The sequence below is a fragment of the Elephas maximus genome, chromosome 3, assembly GCF_024166365.1.
Source record: "Elephas maximus indicus isolate mEleMax1 chromosome 3, mEleMax1 primary haplotype, whole genome shotgun sequence".
NCBI classification, from domain to species: domain Eukaryota; kingdom Metazoa; phylum Chordata; class Mammalia; order Proboscidea; family Elephantidae; genus Elephas; species Elephas maximus.
Window position 1 is genome coordinate 168,121,183 of NC_064821.1, and position 24,365 is coordinate 168,145,547.

The 24,365-nt window shown below is 39.2% G+C and overlaps 1 protein-coding gene across 1 annotated transcript in view; it reads right to left on the reverse strand.

The window, feature by feature from the left end:
* The window catches only part of CAPZA1 (capping actin protein of muscle Z-line subunit alpha 1), a 48,247-nt gene that overhangs the window by 17,307 nt on the left and 6,575 nt on the right, over window positions 1-24,365 (reverse strand). Inside the window, exons 2-3 of the mRNA XM_049880067.1 lie at window positions 7,803-7,866; window positions 5,609-5,660 (exon numbers count right to left, since the gene is read on the reverse strand). Of these exons, the coding sequence (XP_049736024.1) occupies window positions 5,609-5,660; window positions 7,803-7,866 (116 nt within the window). The remainder of the gene's footprint in view (window positions 1-5,608; window positions 5,661-7,802; window positions 7,867-24,365) is intronic.

Below are 24,365 nucleotides of genomic sequence, written 5' to 3' on the forward strand. Positions count from 1 at the left end.
GTATCTGATATGGGGAGAGGGTGAGGTGAGAGTTGAGCAAGAGTCTAGTCTCAAAGTAGAGTTTAAGACACAGAGATCAAAAAAGGGAGGAGGGTATGAATAAATAATCAAAGTACATGTCTAATATTATTATTTGTTCCGTTCTTGATTTATGAAATTCTGCATTTTCAATGTTTCCCTAGTTCATGTTACAAAGTAAGCTAAAGCAACAAATAAGGTAAAAGATACAGATGAAAATAAGCTGCAATATAAGAAAGTATAATACATTTGTATTCTTGGAAAATAAGTCTTCTGACAGAATTCACTTGCCAATGGAAGAGTTAAACATCTATCCAGCCCAATTTTAACCTGTTAAACACTGGCTAGATCACCATTTTTTTTCCGGCTTGGCAAAAGTGTAAATATATGGGAATTTTATTTCCATCATTTGTGTAGGTACCTTATTAATTGGTAATAATAAAACAAAACAGTAATAATGTTAGTTACATGCCAGGGCCCTGTTATAAGAATTATCATTTATCCTTCACAACAATTCCCTGAGGTAAGTACTATTATCCTTCCCATTTTTACAGCTGAGGAAACAGTAGCATAACCCAGTAACCCAGTGCTGTCAAGTCGATTCCGACTCATATCGACCCTATAGAACAGAGTAGAACTGCCCCACAGAGTTTCCAAGGAGCACCTGATGGATTCGAACTGCCCACCCTTCGGTTAGCAGCCATAACACTTAACCATTACGCCACCAGGGTTTCCAAACAGTAGCACAGACATTACAAATACCCAGATGTATAATACAGGGCTTATATTACTTATAAAATCCTTCTGTTTAATAAGAAGGCTGTATTATATGAAAGACTGCTAGTTTTCAGCAGAGCATTAGACTTTTTCTCAGACTTTTCATGAGAAACCAAAGTAACAAATGTTTCAATTTCTTCAAATATTTAAGACTAACCTTCAGTCTTCTCACTCTGTTAAAAGTTACTGTTTTTTTTTTTTTTTTTTTTTAATGAACCATTCCTTAAAACACAGCATTCCCGTGTAGCAAATGAGTCCCAAACACACTGGCTTTCAGAAAGGAATGTAAATTCTATGTTTATAGAAAGTAGATTAAATCTATTATTATTATTATTATTATTTTTAACAAAAACTTGAGTAGGTAAGTACTCCATTACAGGATATGTCCTAAGGCTATAGATGACAAACACCAACACCAAAATCTGTTTTACATTTATCCTCATCTCAAGTAAATGGCATGTCCATTCTACCAGCTGCTCGGGCCAAAAATTTGGGATGATCCTTCTCTTTCTGTCATACTTCAAATCCAATCCATCAGTAAATCTTGTAGGCTCTACCTTGAGTGCATATTCTGAATCTGATCCCTTCTTCCCACCACCTCCACTGCTATCACACCGGTCCAAACCATTATCATCTATCCCTGTACTCATCTTACTCCAACCCTTGCTCCCTTACATAGCAGCCAAGAGAAACCAAAGGAACAAATATTTCAAAATGATTATTCTAAAATATGTCTCATCAAATCAGTCTCTCAAAACACTCTGTTTCTATCTCTGGGGAAAAAAAAAATCCAGTTTAACATGGCTAAAACATCCTACTTTTTCCAGAAGGGCTGGGAATTATCAGCAAATGGGTCTAGTGGTCCGAAACACATGTGGAAATCCAGGGAGGAGGGTAACTACTAGGTCCTTCAGGCCTCCTTCCTTCCATATAGAAGGTAATAAAGATGAGGATGATGATTACTGAAACTTAACATTTACTGAGTGCTTACTATGAAGACTATGGCCAGAGGATGGAAGAATCTCATTATAGAAAAAAAAACTGAAGAGAATGATTCCTCATCCCTATGGAAAATCAAATATTTGGGTCCAGGACAGTAGCTCTCCTTTAGCAAGAAGGTTCTCCAAGAACCCAAAGTCTGTAACAATCAGAATATTTATAAATACAAAGTATTACTGTCAGTGTAACTAAAGGCAATTGCAGCATCTGTACTGCGTGCTAATTTATAAACCAAACCAAACCCATTGCTGTGGCCTCTTCGTGACCCTTATACAACAGAGTAGAACTGCCCCAGAGGGTCTCCAAGGCTGTAATCTTTACAGAAGCAGACTGCCACAGCTTTCTCCCACAGAGCAACTGGTGGGTTTGAACCACTGACCGTTTGGTTAGCAGCCAAGCACTTAACCACTGTGCCAGTAGGGCTCTTTGCTAATTTAGAGTCACTCTTAATTGGAAATGGGACAATAGGCTTAGGTTCCAATCACCCTTGGGTCTTGACATTTCCCTCCTCTCCAGAAGGACCTTACCAAGCAAGGACCTTATCTACTCTATAGATTCATTTCGGGTAGCTCCCAATGTGGCAGGCAGACTGAAGAACTTGCCTTGTGAGATAGTGAATTCCCTTAAGAAACATTCACTGGGGCTGAGGCCCGGCGACCACAGTCTCGGGGGACACCTAGGTCGATTGGCATAATATAGTTTATATTGAAAATGTTCTACATTCCCCTTTGGTAAGTAGCATCTGGGAGCTTAAAAGCTTGCCAATGGCCATCTGGGGTGTATCTGTTGGTCCCACTCCACTTCGAGCAAAGGAGAATGAAAAAAAAAACAAAGACACAAGGAAAATACTAGCCCAAAGGACTAAAAGACCACTTGAACCAGAGACTCCACCAGCCTGAGACCAGAAGAACTAAATGGTGCTCAAAACCAAAAAAACCAAACCTGTTGCCATCGAGTCGATTCCGGCTCATAGCGACCCTGTAAGACAGAACAGAACTGCCCCACAGAGTTCCCAAGAGTTTCCAAGGAGCGCCTGGCGGATTCGAACTGCCGGCCTTTTGGTTAGCTGCCACAGCTCTTAACCACTACACCACCAAGGTTTCCAGATGGTGCTCGGCTACCACCCTAATAGGAAGCACACAGCTGAGAGCCCTGGACAGAGCAAGAGAATAACGTAGAATAGAATTCAAATTCATGTAAAAAGACCAGAACTAACGGTCTGACAGAGTCTGGAGGAACCCCCAAAACCATGGCCCCCAGATGCTCAGCTAATCCAGAACTGAAACCATTCCCAAGTCCACTTTTTAGACAAAGGTTACACTACACAGGCCTATAAAACAAACAATTAATACATGTGAGGAAAGCGCTTCTCGGTTCAATCAAATATACAAGACCAAGTGGGCATCTCCTGTCCAAAGGCAGGACAAGAAGGCAGGAAGGGACAGGAACTGGATGAAGAGACATAGAGAACTTGGGGTGGGAAGGGGGAGCGTGCTGTCACGTTGTGGGGATTGTAACCAATGTCACAAAACAATGTATGTACAATCATTTTAATGAGAAATTAACTTGAGCTATAAACTTCCACCTAAAGCACACACACACAAAAATATCTAAATAAATGAAACAAAATTCCCCCTCCCCAAAAAAGAGGCATTCAGATTGAATAACCATCTGTTGAGAGCATGTAGATGGGATTATCTCAATAGAAGGGCAGAGGGTGGAGAGTTTAACCAACAAACCATAAATGTCCTTTCCTATGGCAGTGTTACGTGCTGACAAGTCTGCCTCTGACTCATGGTAACCCATGCATAAGGAAACTAAGCACTGCCTGATCCTGTATCATCCCGATGATCGGTTATGGATAGGACTGTGTGATTCATAGTTTTCATTGGCCGATTTTCAGAAGTAGATCACCAGGCCTTTTTCCCCAGTCCATTTTACACTGGAAGTTCCACTGAAGCCTGTTCAGAATTACACCAATATGCAAGCCTCCACCGACAGGAGGGTGGCAGCTGCGTATGAGGTGGCTTAGCTGGTGTCATGGATTGAATTGTGTCCCCCAAAAATACGTGTATCAATTTGGCTAGGCCATGATTCCCTGTATTGTGTGATTGTCTGACATTTTGTTGTCTGATGTAATTTTCCTATGTGTTTTAAATCCTACCTCTATGATGCTAATGAGGTGGGATAGGCGGCAGTTATGTCAATGACGCAGGACTCAATCTACAAGATTGGATTGTGTTTTGAGTCAATCTCTTTTGAGATATAAAAGAGAGAAGCGAGAAGAGAGACAGGGGGACCTCATACGACCAAGAAAGCACCGGGAGCAGAGCGCATCCTTTGGACTGGAGGCTCCTGTGCTGAGAAGTTCCCAGACCAAGGGAAGATTGATGACAAGGACATTCCTCCAGAGTCAAAAGAGAAAGCCTTCCCCTGGTGCTGATGCCCTAAATTTGGACTTGTAGCCTACTAGACTGTGAGAAGATAAATTTCTCTTTGTTAAAGCCATCCATTTGTGGTATTTCTGTTACAGCAGCACCAGATGACTAAAACAGCTGGTAACCAAACTCTAATCTCCTGCAGGGAAAACACGAATTCTACCCCACCACTGTGTCCTCTGTGGCACACAGAAAAGCCAGTCTTAGAGTGTATTTTTAGTGTGTGCCCAGCTTTCCTAAATTAATATATAATTAGGGCATTATTCCTGATGACAATTAGAGCAATGCTATGTGAGTTCTAGGCTTGCAGAATCTAGTCTCAATAAAACAAAAAAAAACCTCGTTGCTGTTGAGTCGATTCTGACTCATAGTGACCCTACAGGACAGAACACAACTGCCCCATAGGGTTTCCTAGAAGCACCTGGTGGATTTGAACTGCAGAACTTTTGGTTAGCTGTCACAGCCATAACCACTATGCCATCGGGGTTTCCAGTCTCATGAGTTCCAAAAGCAGCAAAAGATGATTGTTTCTGAGACAGCAGCTCTTGTAACAGTTTTCTATAGCTAAAATCTGAATCAATTATGTCATATGAAATGTCTTTGTGATAATTTTTGTTGCCCTGTATCAAGATGTCCTTGTCTCTTCTCTGTACTTCCCCTTCTTCCCAAACATTATTTAATTCTAGTTTCTTCTTTACAAAGGAACTCTGGGCCAGTTTGGTAGACAGTAACTAAAACAGAACTGTGTTGAAGAGTAGAAAGAAATACAATTGGGAGGGCAGAGATAACAGATAACAGGGAGCTTTGAAAGTCAGACAGTGTTTAGAGTTGAAGAAGCCAAAAAAAGGATCACCATAATGTTTTTGAGGGCAACGACACAATAAAAATAATATTTTAGAAAGATTAATTAGCCCGACAGTGATAAAGAATAACTGGGTAGAATAATCATGCTTTTATCCTACAGTTAATCCAATGACTAAGGTGCTTTATGAAAATACTCTTCTATGGCAATTTGAGACATATTAGCATTCCTCAACAGTGGCCTAATCTTTGTATAACTAAAAAAAAAATATTTTTAATACAACATGAACTAAAAGAACTATAAAAGAAAGTATAACAGCTAACATTAAGCTCTTCTCACATAAGTGGGGAATACTTGGGCAGAAAAATAAATAAATAAGGTCATATATAATAAGCTTTGAGAAAGTCAAGTAGCATTTTGGGGAGAACATGTTTTCTCTAAGAAAAAAGGAACTAAAACTGCTAAAAACAACTGTTTAAAGTATTTTAAATCTATTCCCAAAGTACTAGTTTAGTGTCAACATAGTTCATCACACATTAGAATAAGATATGAGTGAATTTAAACAGGTACTTACTGTGCTGCCCCTTCCCTGAGGAGATTGTCATTATTAAGTAGTAGTCGGACATCTGAGGAGGAAAAAGGATATTAAAAGATGTTAAAAGGTTTAGAAGAGGACAAATTTAAGAAATTTTAGCAGACTGCTAGATTGGATTTTTTTTAAATCAGGCTTTTCAAGATTAGTCTTTGAATATACTGTATGTATAGAAATTCTAAAAATGCAAATGGATACTTGCGTATAATTATGTTAAAACAATAAATTCTCAAGAAATTTCACAGCAAAAGAAAAAGTTTACAGAATGTTAGGGCTGTTAATTTTGTAACTAAAATAAAATTAGCACAGATTAAGAATTGCAAGCTTTTCTACAAATCAGATGAAAAAAGTTTCAAGGATTGCTGAACAATTTTTCTGTGGAGAATCTAATGTAGGGGTCTACAAGTTTTTTAAAAAACTGTGTGTAATGAGTCCAATCACACTTCTTTTGGAAGAAATGGGTCTTTGTTACTGAGAAACTGAGAAGCATTAACTCCAAGAGTGAAAGCTAATTATAAGCCAAAGGCCACTGACTCTCTAGAAGGGTCTGGCAATGACAAACGTCTAATATGCCAATAAAACCCAGACCTCATTCCACAAGTAGCCTGCCAATTCCTAATCTAATGCTTTGGTATTAATTATCCTTATGATTACTCTGACAACAACTCTTAATTCAGTTGTCAGAAAGAAAATGAGACTTCTAACTACAAAGGAAGTTAATTCCGTTAAATCAAGAATTAACCTGAGCTAACCAGCTGAAGAAAGTTTAAGTTTAAGTAGAATTTTCTAAGAACAGTTGTTGAAAATTTATGTTCAGTGAAGTGGAAGAAAGACTAAGGAAAGAAATACTGCATTTGTTTCTCTTGCTATTAGTTCTCATAGTCCACAAGCAATTCCATAAAGAATGCTTTGATTTACTTTTATTGTACCATCCAACTTACTCCTTGTAGATGTTCAAATGTTTCTCTTAGTTACTGCATCATTAATTTTACCAGTGGAGAAAACTGACTGTTCTACATGTATAGGACACGAGGCCAGGTACAGATAAATATCAGGTAGTTCCTGATGAGTAGCTAACCTTCTACATAATATGAGAATTTCAAAATAAATGTTTGACTCCACAACAGTGGGTGGAACTGAACCAAGATGCAAAAAGATTATGATTTTTACTTAAGGTAATGATTTTTAATTAAGGGGAACTTTAGGGTCACTATGAGTTGGAATTGACTTGACAGCAACAGGTTTGGGTTTTTTTTTTTTGGTAAGATGAATTAATTTGATGACTTAAAATGGGGCTATAATGATTTACCTCATTACTAAGTTCAAGATGCCCCATCCACATTTTTCAGCCTGTAAATCATAGTGAGACAGTGAATAGTGAATAGTATGGAAGATGCATTGGAGTAATGATTCTCAAACTGGCTGTGATTCAGAATCACCTGGGAGAACTTGATAAGATATTGATTACCTAGGTCCACTCCAGATTTAACTAACAGAGCCTTGCTGGGATGATAGCATTGGAATCTGTACATTTAACAAGCTTCCCAGATCATTATGATGCAGTCAGTTTAGCCCCAATGACCCTAAAACCAGTTTATGCCCAGATGATGTGGACTTGTAGATTGCTAGGACTTTCTCCTAATGCACCTCTGGGTGGACTTGACCCTCTAACCTTATAGTTAGCAGCTGAGCCCATTAACCGTCTGCATCACCCAGGGACTCCGCAACGGCCCTAGAGGGTGATTTATACAAAGGCACATTCTAAGTGAAAATACTGAAGAAATTTAAGCTATGATTTATAATGACTAGTACAGAATTTTTTTTCTATGAAAACAAGGTAATATTGTTACACTGAAATGTTTTTACATTTATTGATATTCAACAACCGTACATTTTCATATTTTAATGGTATTAAACTACTCTAAATATTTTCTCATTTAAGATAGGTATCCTAATTCATGGGTTAAGAGCATGCTTTTGAGTCGGACCTAGTTTGAATCCTTGCTCTGATACTCACTAGCTGTGTGACACCTTGGAAAAGTTATTTTAACCTCTCTGAATCTTGATTTCCTCAGCTATAGCTATCATTTCCGTTGTAAGGATTAGGAGATGGCAAGCACTGAATAAATGATGATGATTAAAGAGGGCTTCAAATAAAATGCTAATATTTACTCACCATTAAACACTTCATTAAATTCTCCTGGAGGTGCATGAGTGATGAATTTAGCAGCTATGCGTACCTACAGGAAAATAAAATTCACAATATGAGAATTATAAAGATTAACATATAAAAAGAGTAGGGATTAACAGATTATAAAGTGTTTATCACATTCCTAGAGATAAAATTTCCTATTTAAACTGTTCAAAATCCTGGTGGCATAGTGGTTAAGTGCTATGGCTGTTAACCAAAAGGTCGGCAGTTTGAATCCACCAGGTGCTCTCTGGAAACTCTACGGGGCAGTTCTACTCTGTTGTACAGGGTAGCTGAGAGTCAGAATCGACTCGACAGCAATGAGTTTGGTTTTTAGTTTTTTATTTAAACTGTTACTGTTTTTAGGAGCTCTCAGATTTTCTCTTCACAAAACAACCCAAAGCAGTTATTATCAACATAGGTTTATTCTGATTTTGGAATATATGTGCTGTTTTGTTAAGTTTGAATTTTTCTTTAAAAAGTTGATGAGTTTTGATCACAACATACTACTGCATACACAAAAAGCTATGACCCTATCCTACTTATGAATACTGAAGTAAACTCCTAAATAAAATATTAGCAAATTAAGAAGTATACCAGTATCAAATTGTGCTTACCCTAATGCAAGGATGGTTCAATACTAATAAATTATTATAATTTACAAATTAAGAGAAAAATTAGAGGAACAAAGTCATTTGATCATCTCAGCTGATACTGGAAAAAAAATGATAAAATTCAATACCCACTGCAATATAACAAAGCCACTAGTTTTTCGTAGGAATAGTTAGTAAGAAATGAACTTCTTTAACTTGATAAAGGGTATCTACCAGACTTCTACAGCAAATCTAAATGTTATGGATTGAACTGTGCCCCCCCCAAATGTGTTATAAATCCTAACACCTATATTTGTGGTTGGAGCCCTGGTTGTGCAGTAGGTAAGTAATACAGCTGCTAACCAAAGGTGGGCAGTTCAAATCCACCAGCTGCTCCTTAGAAACCCTATGAAACAGATCTACTCTGTCCTATAGGGTTGTTCTGAGTCGCAACCAACTTGATAGCAATGGGTTTAATTTGTTATACTTGTACTTATAATCGCATTTGCTATGTAAATGAGGCAGTATTAGCATAGGGTGTGCCTTAATCAATCTCTCTCTCATTTTTTAAGGGCATCTGTTTTAGGGCTATAATCTCGGGGGTCCCTCTGGTCTCTATCAGACCAGTAAGTCTGGTCTTTTTCATGAATTTGGATTTTGTTCTACATTTTTCTCTAACTGGGACCTTCTACTGAGTTCCTGGTCAGAGTGGTCTGTAGTGGTAGCTGGCACCATCTAGCTCTTCTGATCTCAGTCTGCTGGAGGCTGTGGTTCATGAGGGCCATTAGTCTTTTGAACTAATTGCTTTCTGAGTCATTGGTTTTCTTCACTCTCCTTTGCTCCAGACAGGAAGAGATCAATAGTTGTATCTTAGATGGCCACTAGCAAGCTTTTTAGACCCTAGATGCTAATCACCACAGTAGGATGCAGAACATTATCATTATGAACTATGTTATACCAGTTGACCTAGATGTCCCCTCAAGACCATGGTCCTTAGCCCTCATTCCCAGTACTTCAGTCCCATGAGGTGGTTGGTTATATCTAAGAAGCTGACTTCATTTCCTTCAAGCAACTTTAAGTCTTTGATGACACATCAAATTGAAGTTACCCTCAAAGTCAAACCTTTTAAACAGAAACAAACAAAAAAAAATTTCAAGAGTCTTTGAAAATAAAGGCAGGACTGAGAAGAGAATCAGAAGACAGAAATACCTTACAACTTTAGCATCCCTAGGTTTACAATGAAGCCCTGGTGGCATGGTGGTTAAGTGCTCAATTGCTGACAAAAAGTCCTTGGTTCAAAACTACCAGCCAGCTCCACAGGAGAAAGATGTGGCAGCTTGCTTCCATAAAGATTACAGCCTAGGAAACCCTATGGGGCAGTTCTACTCCGTCCTATAGGGTCGGTAAGAGTCAGAATCAGCTTGGTGGCAACAGGTTTTTTTTTTTTTAGGTTTATACTAAAGATCTTACTGTGACTTAACTCTCGTTCTAAAGAGAATAAAAGAAAAACTATTCCATGACCAAACGTATCTTTTAAGACAAGAAAGGCCTATGGGTGTAGCAATACGCGTTCTAACTACTGGCTATGTTTGTCCACTAACTTAGCTTTGGCATCTGAAAATGTTATTAGTATTTTTGGCCCTAGTTTCCTCACTAAATTCTAACTCCTCAAAGAGTTAGATCTGCAAAATTTCTTTTCAGCTATAAAACCCTATATGACTTGGAAGACCAAACATGGTATGCTGTCTATCTGAAAGCAGGCTCAGGAATCCACACCACCACAAGTACCTTAGATTATTCTTATGCACATCAAGTTTGAAAGCCTGCCCCAGGAGGGTGGACACAGACAATACATTATTTTCCTAGGAACTACTCCATACAGGCTCTCATTTTAACTGAACAATAACAATAAAAACAGAGGTTTTAATTAGAAAGTAAGAAATGCTGCTCAACTCAGGGAAACTATACTGCACGGGACTGACAGCTCCAATAGAGATTTCCAACCACGTGTATTTTTCTTGGCAAGTATACTTCACCATAATTCTGCGCTTACTGTTCGTATAAGTCACATATTAAAAAAATTAGTAAACCAATTTTGAATATTAAACCTAGTTTTCTGAGTTTATTTGTAGCAGATCTGCTGAGTGGGCTATGGTCTATTACATTTTCTGTCAAAGTATTTTTCCCATAATCCTTACAGAATTGTGAAACACCCCTCAGTCAAGTAAATTTAAGTGTGTGCAATTAAAAAAACACATATAAATTCATACACTACCGAAAACATCTTCCCTGAAAGGAATAAAACCAGTCATATTTTACATACTACTTATGCAATATAATGTCTGAATGAATAACAGTAAAAGTTACCAAACTGAAAAGTTCAAGAGACTAATATTTCTGAATTTACAAAATTTTGAAAAGTTACAAAATCTAATGATTTTAGTGTAACTGAAAAAACAGCCATTTGGATAAAGGATGAAATGATACTGCATATAAAAAAGTAATTGCTCATCTATTCAGCAAATATTTACTGAGTACCAGAAGTATCACTAAGTAAATATTGAAGACCGAATGAATACGCCACTGTCACTGTCCTAAAGTACCTACCACCTAGATAGCAATGTAGCAAAACCAAACCAAACTTATTGCCATGGAGTTGATTTCGACTCATAGCAACCCTACAGGACACAGTAGAACTGCCCCGTAGGGTTTCCAAAGAGCAGCTGGTGGATTCGAATTGCCTACCTTTTGGTTAAGAGTAACATAGCAAGCAGGTATTAAGTGGCAAAGTGGGGCACAAAGGAAGGCAGAATCCACTCCACCAGTGTATATGGGGGAAACCCTGGTGGCGTAGTGGTTAAATGCTACAGCTGCCAACCAAGAGGTCAGTAGTTCAAATCCACCAGGTGCTCCTTGGAAGCTCTACAGGGCAGTTCTACTCTGCCATATAGGGTCACTATGAGTCGGGATCGACTCGACAGCAGCAGGTTTGGTTTTTTTTTTTGGTATGTACATGGGGTAGGGGGTCAGCAAAAGCAGTGATGTTTGAGCTGGATTGGGGAATGAGTAGATAAAATGAGAAAAGACATTACAGGCAGATGGAATACATACAAACCAAAGCAACATATCACAACAACCTGAATGCAGATATTAAAAAGTGTGCAAAAGCATAAAACAATGGTACTCTTCCCCTTAATTTTTTTTTTGAAAATAGATTTTTTAAAACAAAATACCTATCATGTATGTTAACATATAATAGATTTATTATCATTATTTCTAAATGAATTAATGTTTTTTAAAATCTCTTGGTTTATATATCCGGTATTTAATATCCAGAATATATAAAGAACTTCTACAACTCAACAATAAAAAAACAACCTACTTAAAAAATGGGCAAAGAACTTGAGTAACAGTTCTCCAAAGATATACAAATGGTCAATAAGCACATCAAAAGATGCAAACCATCATTAGTCATCAGAGGAGTGAGAATCAAAACCACAATGATACACTACTTCACTTTTACTAGGATGGTGGTGCAGTGTGGGGTTTAAAATTTACCCAAAGAATTTGATTTTTGTCCTTGGTTTCTGAAAGATAACCTCTAGAACCTTGGAATTTCCCCAGTGACTGATGTAACTTCATTATCTAAGAAGGGTCCAGACATGAGGGTTTATGCTAATGAGGTGACTTTTAGGAAGGGGCTGGGCAGGCCAGAAAGACATGATATCAGCCTCAGGGGAGGAGGGCTGGAGATTGAGTTCAACTACATGGCAATGATTCAATCCATCATGTCTTCATAAAGGAATCCCAACATAAAACCTGTGGACACTGGATCTCTATGAGCTTCCTGGTTGGTGAAAAACATTAGTGCTTGGGAGGGTGACATGTCCTTTTTTGAGGCATGGAAGCTTCACATTGCGGATCCTCCTGGGCCTCATCCTATGAGTTTCTTCATTTGTAACCTTTTACTGTTAATTCTAAGTATAAAGCTTTTGTGAGTTCGTTCTAGTGAATTATCAAACCTGAGTACTGGAGTGCCCCCTTAGGATACATTCTAAGACCTCCCGTGGATGCCTGAAACCACAGATAGTACTGAACCCTACATATACTATGATTTACCCTATACATACATACTTATAATAAAGCTTAATTTATAAATTAGACACAGTAAGAGATTAACCACAATAACTAATAATAAAATAGAACAATTATACCAATATACTGTAACAAAAGTAATGTGAATGACAGAGCGAGACAGTGCGAGATTTTATCATGCTACGTACTCATTTTTGAACCGCGGCTGACCGTGGGTAAATGAAACCACTGAAAGCAAAACCATGGATAAGGGGGGCTACTTAGTGGGAGCCAGCAGACTAGAAGTGAGGGGAGCCCTGGGGACCTCTGAACATCCTAATGTGGTGGTGAGAAACCTTGAATTTATAGCCAGGTCAGTCAGAAGTGAAGGAGGTTTGGGAACCCCCAAACTTGTGACTGGCGTCTGTCTTCAGCAGACTTGGCAGTCTAGAGGACTGTGTTCTTTGTGAGGCCTGACCTAGATCTGGTTGCTAGAGTCAGAAAAACAAGTACACCCACTCCTCGCGTATGGACATGGTTAGGTTCCAAAGACCAGGTCATTATGGGAAAATTGGCATAATGCAAAAGTGGAGAAATTTTTTTTTTCCAGACCACCCATTTATCCTATTTTTATGTAGAAAATATGATCATAGAAATAATAACAGTTAAGATCTACTCATATGCTGATTACTGTGACACGAAATCCAGTTATATATTATTCCTCTGCAGAGGAGGAGGCCTGGAGGAGACGAAGCTGGATAAAGCTGAGCTATGTGACCAGAGGGCCCACAGCTTAGCCACTTCACCTTACTCCTGTGCTGGGTCAGAGCCTCCAGGGCTCCACTTCCGCCCCTACAAGCCCTGTGTTCACTGATCCAGAAGCCTGCTCTGCCCTCCAAGCCTGGTGAGTCACTGAGACTTGGCGGGGGGGTGGGGTGGGGTGGGGGGGTGGGGTCCTCCTCTACCCCAGCCCCACCAAGGTTGAGGCCTCAGGCCCCCTTCGGCTCACTCTGGGGTGTCATTAAATTTACATGCATTTCTTCCAACCACCCTCTCTGATGCCTTTCTTTTCTCCCTTCCCACTCCACAGAAATTTTGAGCTGCAGGGTCAGAGGCCAAATAGGAGCTGGGAACCCAGAATAGGCGCCTGCTGGCTCTGGGCTACCTGTGTGTCCATGGAGGCCACGGCCATGAAAGAGGCCAGCCCTGTATGGCAGCTGGACATGGCGCTCCCACCAGCAGGAGAGTGTGGAAGGTGCGGAGCAGCACAGCCCAGCTTCCTGAAGGCCACTCGGAGACACTCCTCGAGGGAGGGAACTCTCCACAGCCATTGCCATCATGCCCGCTGCCTCGATAATATGCACAATAGTCCAACAGTAGATTTTTTACTGTTGTCGTAAATGTAAAATGTCCAATAAGTGATAAGTGAGGAGTAGATGTATTGCATTCGCAGTTGGTGTCAGAGCAGAATTGAATAGAAATGATCCAACTTAGCCCGGACGTGGAGAAATTGGAACCCTCATGCACTGCTGGTGGGAATGTAAAATCCTGCAGGAATACAATCTAGCAATTCCTCAAAAAGTTAAACACAGAATTACCATATGACTCACCAATTCCCTTCTAAGGTATATACCCAAAAGAATTGAAAGCAGGGACTCAAAGATGTACCTATACACCAGTGTTCACTGCAACATTCTTTACAATAGCCAAAAGGTGGAAACAGCCTACGTGTCCATCAGTGTGGTACAGACACACAGTGGAATATTATTTAGTCATAAAAAGAAATGAAGTTCTGACACGTGCTATGACATAGATAAACTTTGGAAACATGTGAAGTGAAATAAGTCAGACACAAAAGAACAAATATTGTATGATCCCACTTACATAAAACATCTAGAACAGCAAATGCATAGAGACCCAAGTTTATTAGCAGTCATCGGGGGCTTAGGATGGGAAAATGGGAAGTTATTGCTCAAGGGGTACTGACTTTCTATTTAGGGTGATAAAAGACTTTTGGAAATAGTGATAACAGCTGTACAATATGGTGAATATAATTAATGTCACTGAATTGAACAATTAAAATGGTTAATTTTTCTCATGTTTTAGTATAATAAAATTATTTTTAAAAAACTTCCTTTTATTATCTCATACAATAGATTTAAGCCATAATACAAAAACCCATTTTTTAATAAATGAGTCCTAAAATAAAAAAAAGTTTGATCTGTTGACATAGGTAGTTTATTTATGATATGCTGTTTAGTAAAAAGGGTTTACAAAATAATGTATTCTGGTTTTATAATTACACAGGATATGTTTACAAATATATACAGCCACTAAATTTTAACTGGGACTATCTTTAGTGGTGGTATTACAAGAGATATTTTTCTTCCTTTTTGGGGGGAGAGCTTAGCTCTCTGTTCTAAAGGTTGTATAAGAAATATAAATTACTTGTATCATAAATTATTGTTGTTGCTAGGTGCTGTCGAGTTGTTTTTGACTCGTAGGGAGCTCATGTGACAGAGCAGAACTACTCCACAGGGCTTTCTTTTTTTTTTTTATTAATTGTACTTCAGATGAAAGCTTACAGGACAAACTAGCTTCTCATTAAATAGTCGGTAAGCATATTGTTTTATGACATTGGTTAATAACTCCATGACATGCCAACACTCTCCCTTCTTGACCTTGGGTTCCCTATTACCAGCTTTCCTGTCCCCTCTTGCCTTCTAGTCAGTCCTTGCCCCCGGGCTGGTATGCCCCTTTAGTCTGGTTTTGTTTCACGGGACTGTTTAATCTTAGAATGAAGAGTGAACCTCAGGAGTGACTTCATTACTGAGCTACAATGGTGTCCGGAGGCCATACTCTCAGGGTTTCTCCAGTCTCTGTCAGGCCAGTAAGTCTGGTCTTTTTTTGGGCGTTAGAATTTTGTTCTGCATTTTTCTCCAGCTCTGTCTGGGATCCTCTATTGTGAGCCTCCAAAGGGTTTTCTTGGCTGTAATCTTTACAGAAGCAGATTGTCAGGTCTTTCTCCAGCCGAGCACTTAACCATTTGCGCCACCAGGGCTCCTTTGTATGGTAAAACAGAAGTTTAAATTTTTTAAAAATCAGAAAAGGAGCATGCGAACATCCCTCATCTATTAAATTAAAAACTTAAAAAATAGAAGGGGACATAAACAAAGATAAAGACTACTGAGTGACATCAAAATTGAAAGATCCAGGTCAAGGAAGCCAAAGGAAGAAACACAGTGAAGACAATAAAACCCTATGGCAATAAGGAGGGCCTTTTAAAGTTATATTTGGCATATACTCCTTGACCAGGAGGAGCTTTGCCTTATTTACCTCACATCATGCTAAAAAATACAGGTTGATTAGCTTGGCTAACTAAGGGGGAATAATATTGAAAGAAGGGGCAGGGTAAACTAAAAGCTCACTTCCATTTTCTAAAAAAACAACAACAAAGAACAAAAGTCAGAGAGGGATGGACATCAAGTAGTAGTATTTGAATTTAAGCTCGAGTGCTGCAACAAGCTGATTCCAGCATATCTAAGAATATCACGGACAACAGGAGAAATGTCCAACTAGAGATCCCAAAACATCTCCCGGATTTTAAACGAAAGTGGGTACATTTGAAGACATATGCAATGGCAAAGGTAAAATTCGAAATGAGTGTTTAGAAAAGAACATTAGATGCTAACACAGGCTCCTAAAATGGATTCATAGCAAATAACCCCCATCTTATTTTCTGAAAGTGTTACTGAAACAGTGGATTAGTTGGTTTTGGATAAACATTTGATAATCTGTGAAGACAATTTACATGTTAAGTTGATTTGTCACTATTTGAGCAATAATACTATAAAATTCTGCCACCCACTTATCAGTTTGTCTTATATGGTAGCGTGTGCGTTGCTATGATGCTAGAAGCATTTCAAATACCAGCAGAGTAGACAGGTTTCAGCGGAACTTCCAGACTAAGACAATAGGAAGAAAAGCCTGGTGACCTACTTCAAAAAATTAGCCAATGAAAATCCTGTGGATCAAAGAACATTGTCTAAGGCTTTGACTCACTTATTTTGGATGCATCATCAAGAGAGACCAATTGCTAGAGAAAGACATCCAGTTTGGTAAAGTGGAAGGCCAGTGAAGGCAAAGAAAACCCTCAGTGAAACGGACTGACACAATGGCCACAACAATGGACTAAAACATACCAACAATCACGACTGAAGATGTTAAGACCAGGCAACATTTTGTTGTTATACATGGGGTTGTCTCAGTCACAGCTGACTCAATGGCAAGTTATCAACCATAAAAAATCACCTTGCAGTAGTAGAAATCATGATACATTTATACACTCACTATAAAACATAAAGTTTGCTCTATCATCTACAAGGCCCTTCACAATCTGGTTCTCCCTCTCCTAGCCCTATCTTCTACCACTTTGGTCTTAAATCTTAAGTGAATGATTTATTTTATAAAGATCAGCACAAAACTGGTTATTAGGAGGCAGAGATTAAAGATACTCCAAACGTTCAACTTTTCCAAATTGCTGTACCGCTCCATTATCTCTAACACTGTCTTAGTCATCTAGTGTTGCTGTCACAGAAATACCACAAGTGGATGGCTTTAACAACAAAAAAAAAAGTTTATTTTTTCCCAGTCTGGTAGGCAATTATCCTCTCACAGGCTAGTAGGCTGCCATTGTTAGGTGCCGTCGAGTCAGTTCCGACTCACAGCGACCCCATGCACAACAGAAAGAAATGCTGCCTAGTCCTGCGCCATCCTTAAAATCATTGTTATGCTTGAGCCATTCTTGCAGCTACTGTGTCAATCCATCTCACTGAGGGTATTCCTCTTTCCTGCTGACCCGGTACTTTACCAAACATGTTGTCCTCCTGACAACACGTCCAAAGTATGTAAGATGCAGTCTCGCTATCCTTGCTTCTAAGGAGCATTCTGGGTTTACTTCTTCTAAGACAGATTTGTTCGTTCTTCTAGCAGTCCATGGTATATTCAGTATTCTTCTCCAACACCACAATTCAAAGGCATCAATTCTTCTCTGGTCTTCCTTATTCACTGTTCAGCTTTCACATGATATGATGCAACTGAAAATACCATGGCTTGGGTCAGGCACACCTTAGTCTTCAAGGTGACATCTTTGCTCTTCAACACTTTAAAGAGGTCCTTTGCAGCAGATTTGTCCAATGCAATGCATCTCTTGATTTTCTGACTGCTGCTTCCATGCATGTTGATTGTGGATACAAGTAAAGCGAAATCCCTGACAACTTCAGTCTTTTCTCCATTTATCATGATGTGAGAATTTTTGTTTTCTTTATGTTGAGGTGCAATCCATACTGAAGGCTGTGGTCCTTGATCTGCATTAGTAAGTGCTTCAAGTCCTCTTCACTTTCAGCAAGCAAGATTGTGTCATCTGCATAACACAGGCTGTTAATGACTCTTCCTCTAATACTGATGCCCTGTTCTTCTTCATATAGTCCAGTTTCTCAGATTATTTGCTCAACATACAGATTGAAGAGATATGGTGAAAGGGTACAACCCTGACGTACACCTTTCCTGACTTTAAACCATGTAGTATCCCCTTGATCTGTCCAAACAAATGCCTCTTGATCTATGTACAGCTTCCTCATGAGCATAATTAAGTGTCCTGGAATTCCCATTCTTTGCGATGTTATCCACAATTTGTTATGATCCACACAGTTGAATGCCTTTGCATAGTCAATAAAACATTGGTAAACATCCTTCTGGTATTCTCTGCTTTCAGCCAAGATCCATCTGACATCAGCAATGATATCCCTAGTTCCTCGTTCTCTTCAGAATCCAGCCTGAATTTCTGGCAGTTCCTGGTCGATATACTGCTGCAGCCATTTTTGAATGATCTTGAGCAAAATTTTGCTTGCGTGTGATATTAATGATATTGTACGATAATTTCCACATTTGGTTGGATCACCTTTCTTGGGAATAGGCATAAATATGGATCTCTTCCAGTCGGTTGGCCAGGTAGCTGTCTTCCAAATTTCTTGAAATAGATGAGTGAGTACTTCCAGCGTGCATCCATTTGTTGGAACATCTCAATTGATATTCCGTCAATTCCTGGAGCCTTGTTTTTCACCAATGCCTTCAGTGCAGCTTGGAGTTCTTCCTTCAGTACCAATGGTTCCTGATCATATGCTACCTCTTGAAATGGCTGAACATCGACTAACCCTTTTTGGTATAATGACTCTATGTATTCCTTCCATCTTCTTTTGATGCTCCCTGCGTCATTTAATGATTTTCCTGTAGAATCCTTCACTACTGCAACTCGAGGCTTGAATTTTTTCTTCAGTTCTTTCAGCTTGAGAAACGCCGAGCGTGTTCTTCCCTTTTGGTTTTCTATCTCCAGGTCTTTGCACATGTCATTACAGTACTTTACTTTGGCTCCTCAAGACACCCTTTGAAATCTTCAGTACAGATCTTTTACTTCATCATTTCTTCCTTTTGTTTTAGCTTCTTGATTTTCAAGAGCAAGTTTCAAAGTCTCCTCTGACATCCATCTTGGTCATTTCTTTCTTTCCTGTCTTTTCAATGACTTCTTGCTTTCTTCATGTATGATGTCCTTGATGTTATTCCACAACTCATCTGGTTTTGGGTCATTACCGCTCAACGCATCAGATCTATTCTTGAGATGGTCTCTAAATTCAGGTGGGATATACTCAAGGTCATAGTTTGGCTCTTGTGAACTTGCTCTGATTTTCTTCAGTTTCAACTTGAACTTGCACATGAGCAATTGTCTGTTCCACAGTTGGCCCCAGGCCTTGTTCTGACTGATGGTATTGAACTTTTCTAACTTCTCTTTCCACAGATGTAGTCGATTTGATTTCTGTGTATTCCACCTGGTGAGGTCCATGCATACAGTCGCCGTTCATGCTGGTGAAAAAAGGTATTTGCAGTGAAGAAGTCGTTGGTCTTGCCAAATTCTATCATTCGATCTCCAGCATTATTTCTATCACTAAGGCCATATTTTCCAACTATCAATCCCTCTTTGTTTCCAACTTTCACATTCCAATCACCAATAATTATCAATGCATTCTGATTGCATGTTTGATCAATTGCAGACTGCAGAAGCTGATGATAATAATCTTCAAGTTCTTCATCTTTGGCGTTAGTGGTTGGTGTGTAAATTTGAACAATAGTCCCATTAACTGTTCTTTCTTGTAGGTATATGGATATTACCCTATCACTGACAGCATTGTACTTCAGGATAGATCCTGAAATGTTCTTTTTGATGATGTATACAACACCATTCCTGTTCAAGCTGTCATTTCTTGCATAGTAGACTATATGACTGTTCGATTCAAAATGGCCAATACCAGTCCATTTCAGCTCACTAGTGCCTAGGATATTGATGTTTATGCATTCCATTTCATTTTTGATGATTTCTAATTTTCCTAGATTCATACTTCTTACATTACAGGTTCCAATTACTAATGGATGTTTGCAGCTGCTGCTTCTTATTTTGAGCTGTGCTATGTCAGGAAATGAACATCCTGAAACCTTTACTCCATCCACGTCATTAAGGATGCCTCTACTTTGAGGTGGTAGCTCTTCCCCAGTCATCTTTTGAGTGCCTTCCTACCTGGGGGCTCATCTTCTAGCACTATAACAGACAATGTTCTGCTGCTATTCATAAAGTTTTCACTGGCTAATTCTTTTCACAAGTAAACTGCCAGGTCATTCTTCTTAATCTTAGTCTGGAAGCTCAGCTGAAACCTGTCCTCCATGGGTGACCCTGCTGGTATCTGAATACTGGTGGCACAGCTTCCAGCATCGCAGCAACATGCAAGCCCCCACAGTACTAGAAACTGACATTAACCACAGGCAGAGATTAGGATTTACAACACACAGGGAAATCACATCAGATGACAATATAGTAGACAATCACACAATACTGGGAATCATGGCCTAGCCAAGTTGGTATTTTGGGGGGACAAAATTCAATCCATGACAAACATCAACTACTCCCTTTCCCTCAGTACTATCCCTCTGTTCTTTGGGTTCTGTAATTTGCTGCAGAATTCACAAACTGTACTTACAGTTAAGTGGTTCAATAGCATAATAAAAGGGTGCAACCTGGGATCAGAAATGGCTCAGGATACAGTTCTTCAGTCAGGATAGCTTCTTCTCAGCCATGCCCGCAGGCAAGCCTCTCTCTGACCTCTCAGCCTCACCTCTGCCCTGGTTGGGCAAGTGTTACAAAGCTCCTAGTTCCATGGGTCAGCAAGCCCCGCGACATCTGTCTTGTGCCAGTCTCCCAGTTCCTGCCGTCTCGTGCTGGTAACACTCTTGCTACTACTGCACTGCTGTCTCTTGCTGTCTTCCGTGTTACAGCTCTCTCATTCTGTCTCCTGGGTCTAGGAGGTTCTCAGTGCCTCTTCTTCTTGGTGGTAGTGAGGTCCCTCCTGTGCAATTCTGGGATGGCTCATTTTAAGCCTAGCAGGATGGCAATGCCCTCATTAGGGTTCCATACATCTTATTTGCATGGTCCCATCACTCACAAGGGTGCCATACAACTTATTTGCATTTTAAGACACAAAATTGCATGTAAAATAAATTTTTAGATGTACAGTTTATTTTGATAACTTAACTTTTCATTATCAGTAAGAGCTAAGGCTTAAAAAGCATAAGATAAGTCTTAAACTAGGAACAACAATGTAAGAAATAGATGGTGACATATCCAAACAATTTGCTTTATGTTTACTCTCTTAAAAGCCATTTTAAGCAGTTCTTAGAAACTGTTTTCTTTATTAGTGCTATGGATTGAATTGTGTCCCCTACAAATATGTGTTATAAATCCTAATTCCTATATTTATGGATACAATCCCATTTGGGAATAGGGGTTTCTTTGTTATGTTCCTGAGTCCATATCAATGTAGGATGTGTCTTAAACCAATTACCTTTAATATATAAAACCAGCAAATTGGGCACAGGGAAGCAAGCAGAGATGGGGGAAGATAGATGCCAGGCCATAGGAAGATTGCCAAGGAACTGAGGAACAGAAACTGGAAAGACATGGACCTTCCCCCAGAGTCAACAGAGAGAAAGCCTTCCCCTAGAGCCAGTGCCTTGAATTTGGACTTCTAGCCTCCTAAATTGTGAGAAAATAAATGTTTGTTAAGGCCACTTACTTGTGGTATTTGTTATAGCGTGAAAGGAGAGATCTGGTTTTGAATTCCTGATCTGTCACTTAAATCACAATATTTGGGCAAGGCACTTAATTTTTCTGAGCTTGTTTCTAACAGGCAAAAGGGACTGGGTATACTTCTTATCCAAAGAGCCCTGGGGTTCCAATGGTTAAGCATTTGGCTGTTAACCAAAAGGTCAAGAAGGTTTGAACCCACCAGCTGCTCTATGGGAGAAAAACTCCTAGCAATCTCCTCCCATAAAGACTACAGCCTAGAAAACCCTATGGGGCAATTCTGCTCTGTGCCATAGGGTTGCTGAGTCGGAATCCATTCGATGGCATACAACTACAAAACAACAATACACCAAGTTAGAAGGAAATCATTCCTTAGTTCTCATTCTAGACTCTACCAATTATAAGGCACCCAGAATGTTAGTGAAGATCTCCAAGTATTCATCTTAATTGTTCATTTAGAAGTTCAAAGTAAGTCGTAAATGTTACTAAAGTACTGGCTTAATCTTGGTGAAGATTTAAAGAACTTTTAACACAAAACATCATTGACAGATAAATAACAATATATAAAAATAAAAAAACAATATATAGAGATATATAATACCTATCAATACATACAATATTTATCTATCTATGGAAAGAGAGAAAGGACGCTGCTCAGTTAAATAAGCAGAACTGCCTGAATGTTCTAGATCAAAAACTGGGGAGGTAGAAAGAAGTATCTGAGATACGATGTTTTAATGACTCAGAAAGAAGATAAAAATGAATTAAAAGAGCACATCAGAAACTTGTTACTTACGAGCTTAAAGGTTTTAAAATGCATCCCCAGCCCCATGCCCTTTCTTATTGGTGACTGGGCAGACAGGTAAAGGGTTCCAAGCGGCTAGATCACTAAATTTTCTTTCAGAAGCAGTCAGAACCAGGTTAAGAAATTAGGAAGAAGTCCACACTGAACAAAGCCTGGTTATTTCCTCCCGAGACTCCATCTAGTAAATACTACCTTATGATAAAGGAGCCAGACAGCAATGGCGCAAATGTCAAGTTCAAAAGGATAGAGATAGGAAGTTGAACCCACGTTGGATGAAAGCAGGAGTAGTGGGCATCAAGTAAGAATGATACTGTGTTTAACATGTGGTGCGTATCTGGTATATTGCAGCATTTCTAAGTTAAAGGTATATCTTTTGTATCAATTTTGTTTTTTCTTCAAAATCATTGGGAATTAGACCTAGTTTCACATGCCTGTTTCACCACTTAATTGCTCAAGTCTTAGTTGCTTTATTTGTGAGTGTAATATCTAGGACTGTTCTAAGAGTCCAATGAGGTAATGTGTGAAGAATTTGGACAAAGTAGATTATTTTTTCCCCTAAGCAAACGCCTACATGTTACTGCATTTTGAGTAAAGTGTTTTCTTTTAGAGATCAGATCTTTGTTTTTAGCAATTCATTTGTTCACTCGAAGCCAAACAAAAAACAATTTATTGGGTCCCACACACTGAGCTGGACACTAACGATAAAAACAAAAAGGAGAACAGCAAAAGAAGTAAGCCAAGAATTACGTCATTTGAGAGGTGACAGAGGTAATTTAAACCATCTGGTTCTAATTTCATGTTCAAACTGTCAAAAAAAAAAATGGTAATTCAAGTTTCCATGTGCCTGACCTACCTGGAAAAAGCAATCTAGTCCCTTCTGTATTTATCAAATTAGCTAATTGTTATTCCATTTTTACATATTAGTTTCATCCACTTCCCTAACCTGAGTTTGTCCCTGAGAGAGTGATGTGGTCTTAGTACCCTGATGAATCAAGATTCTGAGCTTAAAGGCAGAGGACTAGGAGTTGGACCACAGCAATTTCACTAACATAGTGGTTCTAGAATTGCATAAGAACTATTCGGAAGTTTGTTGAAAACAGGTTCCGAAGCACTGGTCCTAAAACTTCTGATTCAGTAGGTTTAGGATGTTGTTAGGTGCCATCCAGTCAGCCCAGATTCATGGTGACCCCACGCACAACATCAGACCGTTGTGATTGATACTGTTTCCATTGGCTGATTATGGGAGGTAGACTGCCAGGTCTTTCTTCCTAGTTCATCTTAGCCTGGAAGTGCCCCCGAAACCTGTTCAGCATCGTAACAACATGCAAGTCTCCACTGACACACAGGTGGTGGTTACACGTGAGATGTATTGGCTGGGAATCGAACCTGGGTCTTCTGCATGGAAGGCAAGAGTTCTACCACTGAACGACTGCTGCCACCTAGGTGTAGGATAGAACCCAGGGTCTGCTTTTGATAGAAGCACACCAGTGATTCTACTGGTGGCAATACTGTTCTAAGGTACTGTTATACCATAAGATCTCTTAGGAGACAGTCAGTCCCTTGGCCTTGTCATGTTGGCCCGCAAACTTTTCATATTTTTAAACTTCTAAAACTGTGATTCTCGACATTGTGTGTTTACAACATGTTTTAAAATACCAGAATACTTGGTGGGCCATTTAAAGAAACTCCAAAGAACGCTAAGCTATTTAGTAATAATTACAATAGTCACAACCAAAGAGAATCAATGTTTCAGTGTTGATAACCACATTCATGTTACTAAACCATTAACCTGGTTATTGTTTAGGCCTGCCATTATTCCAGTAGAATTGTTGACTATCTTAATTATACTCAAAAGGATAGGATTAGTAAAGTGGGTAAGAGTAAAGGCTCTG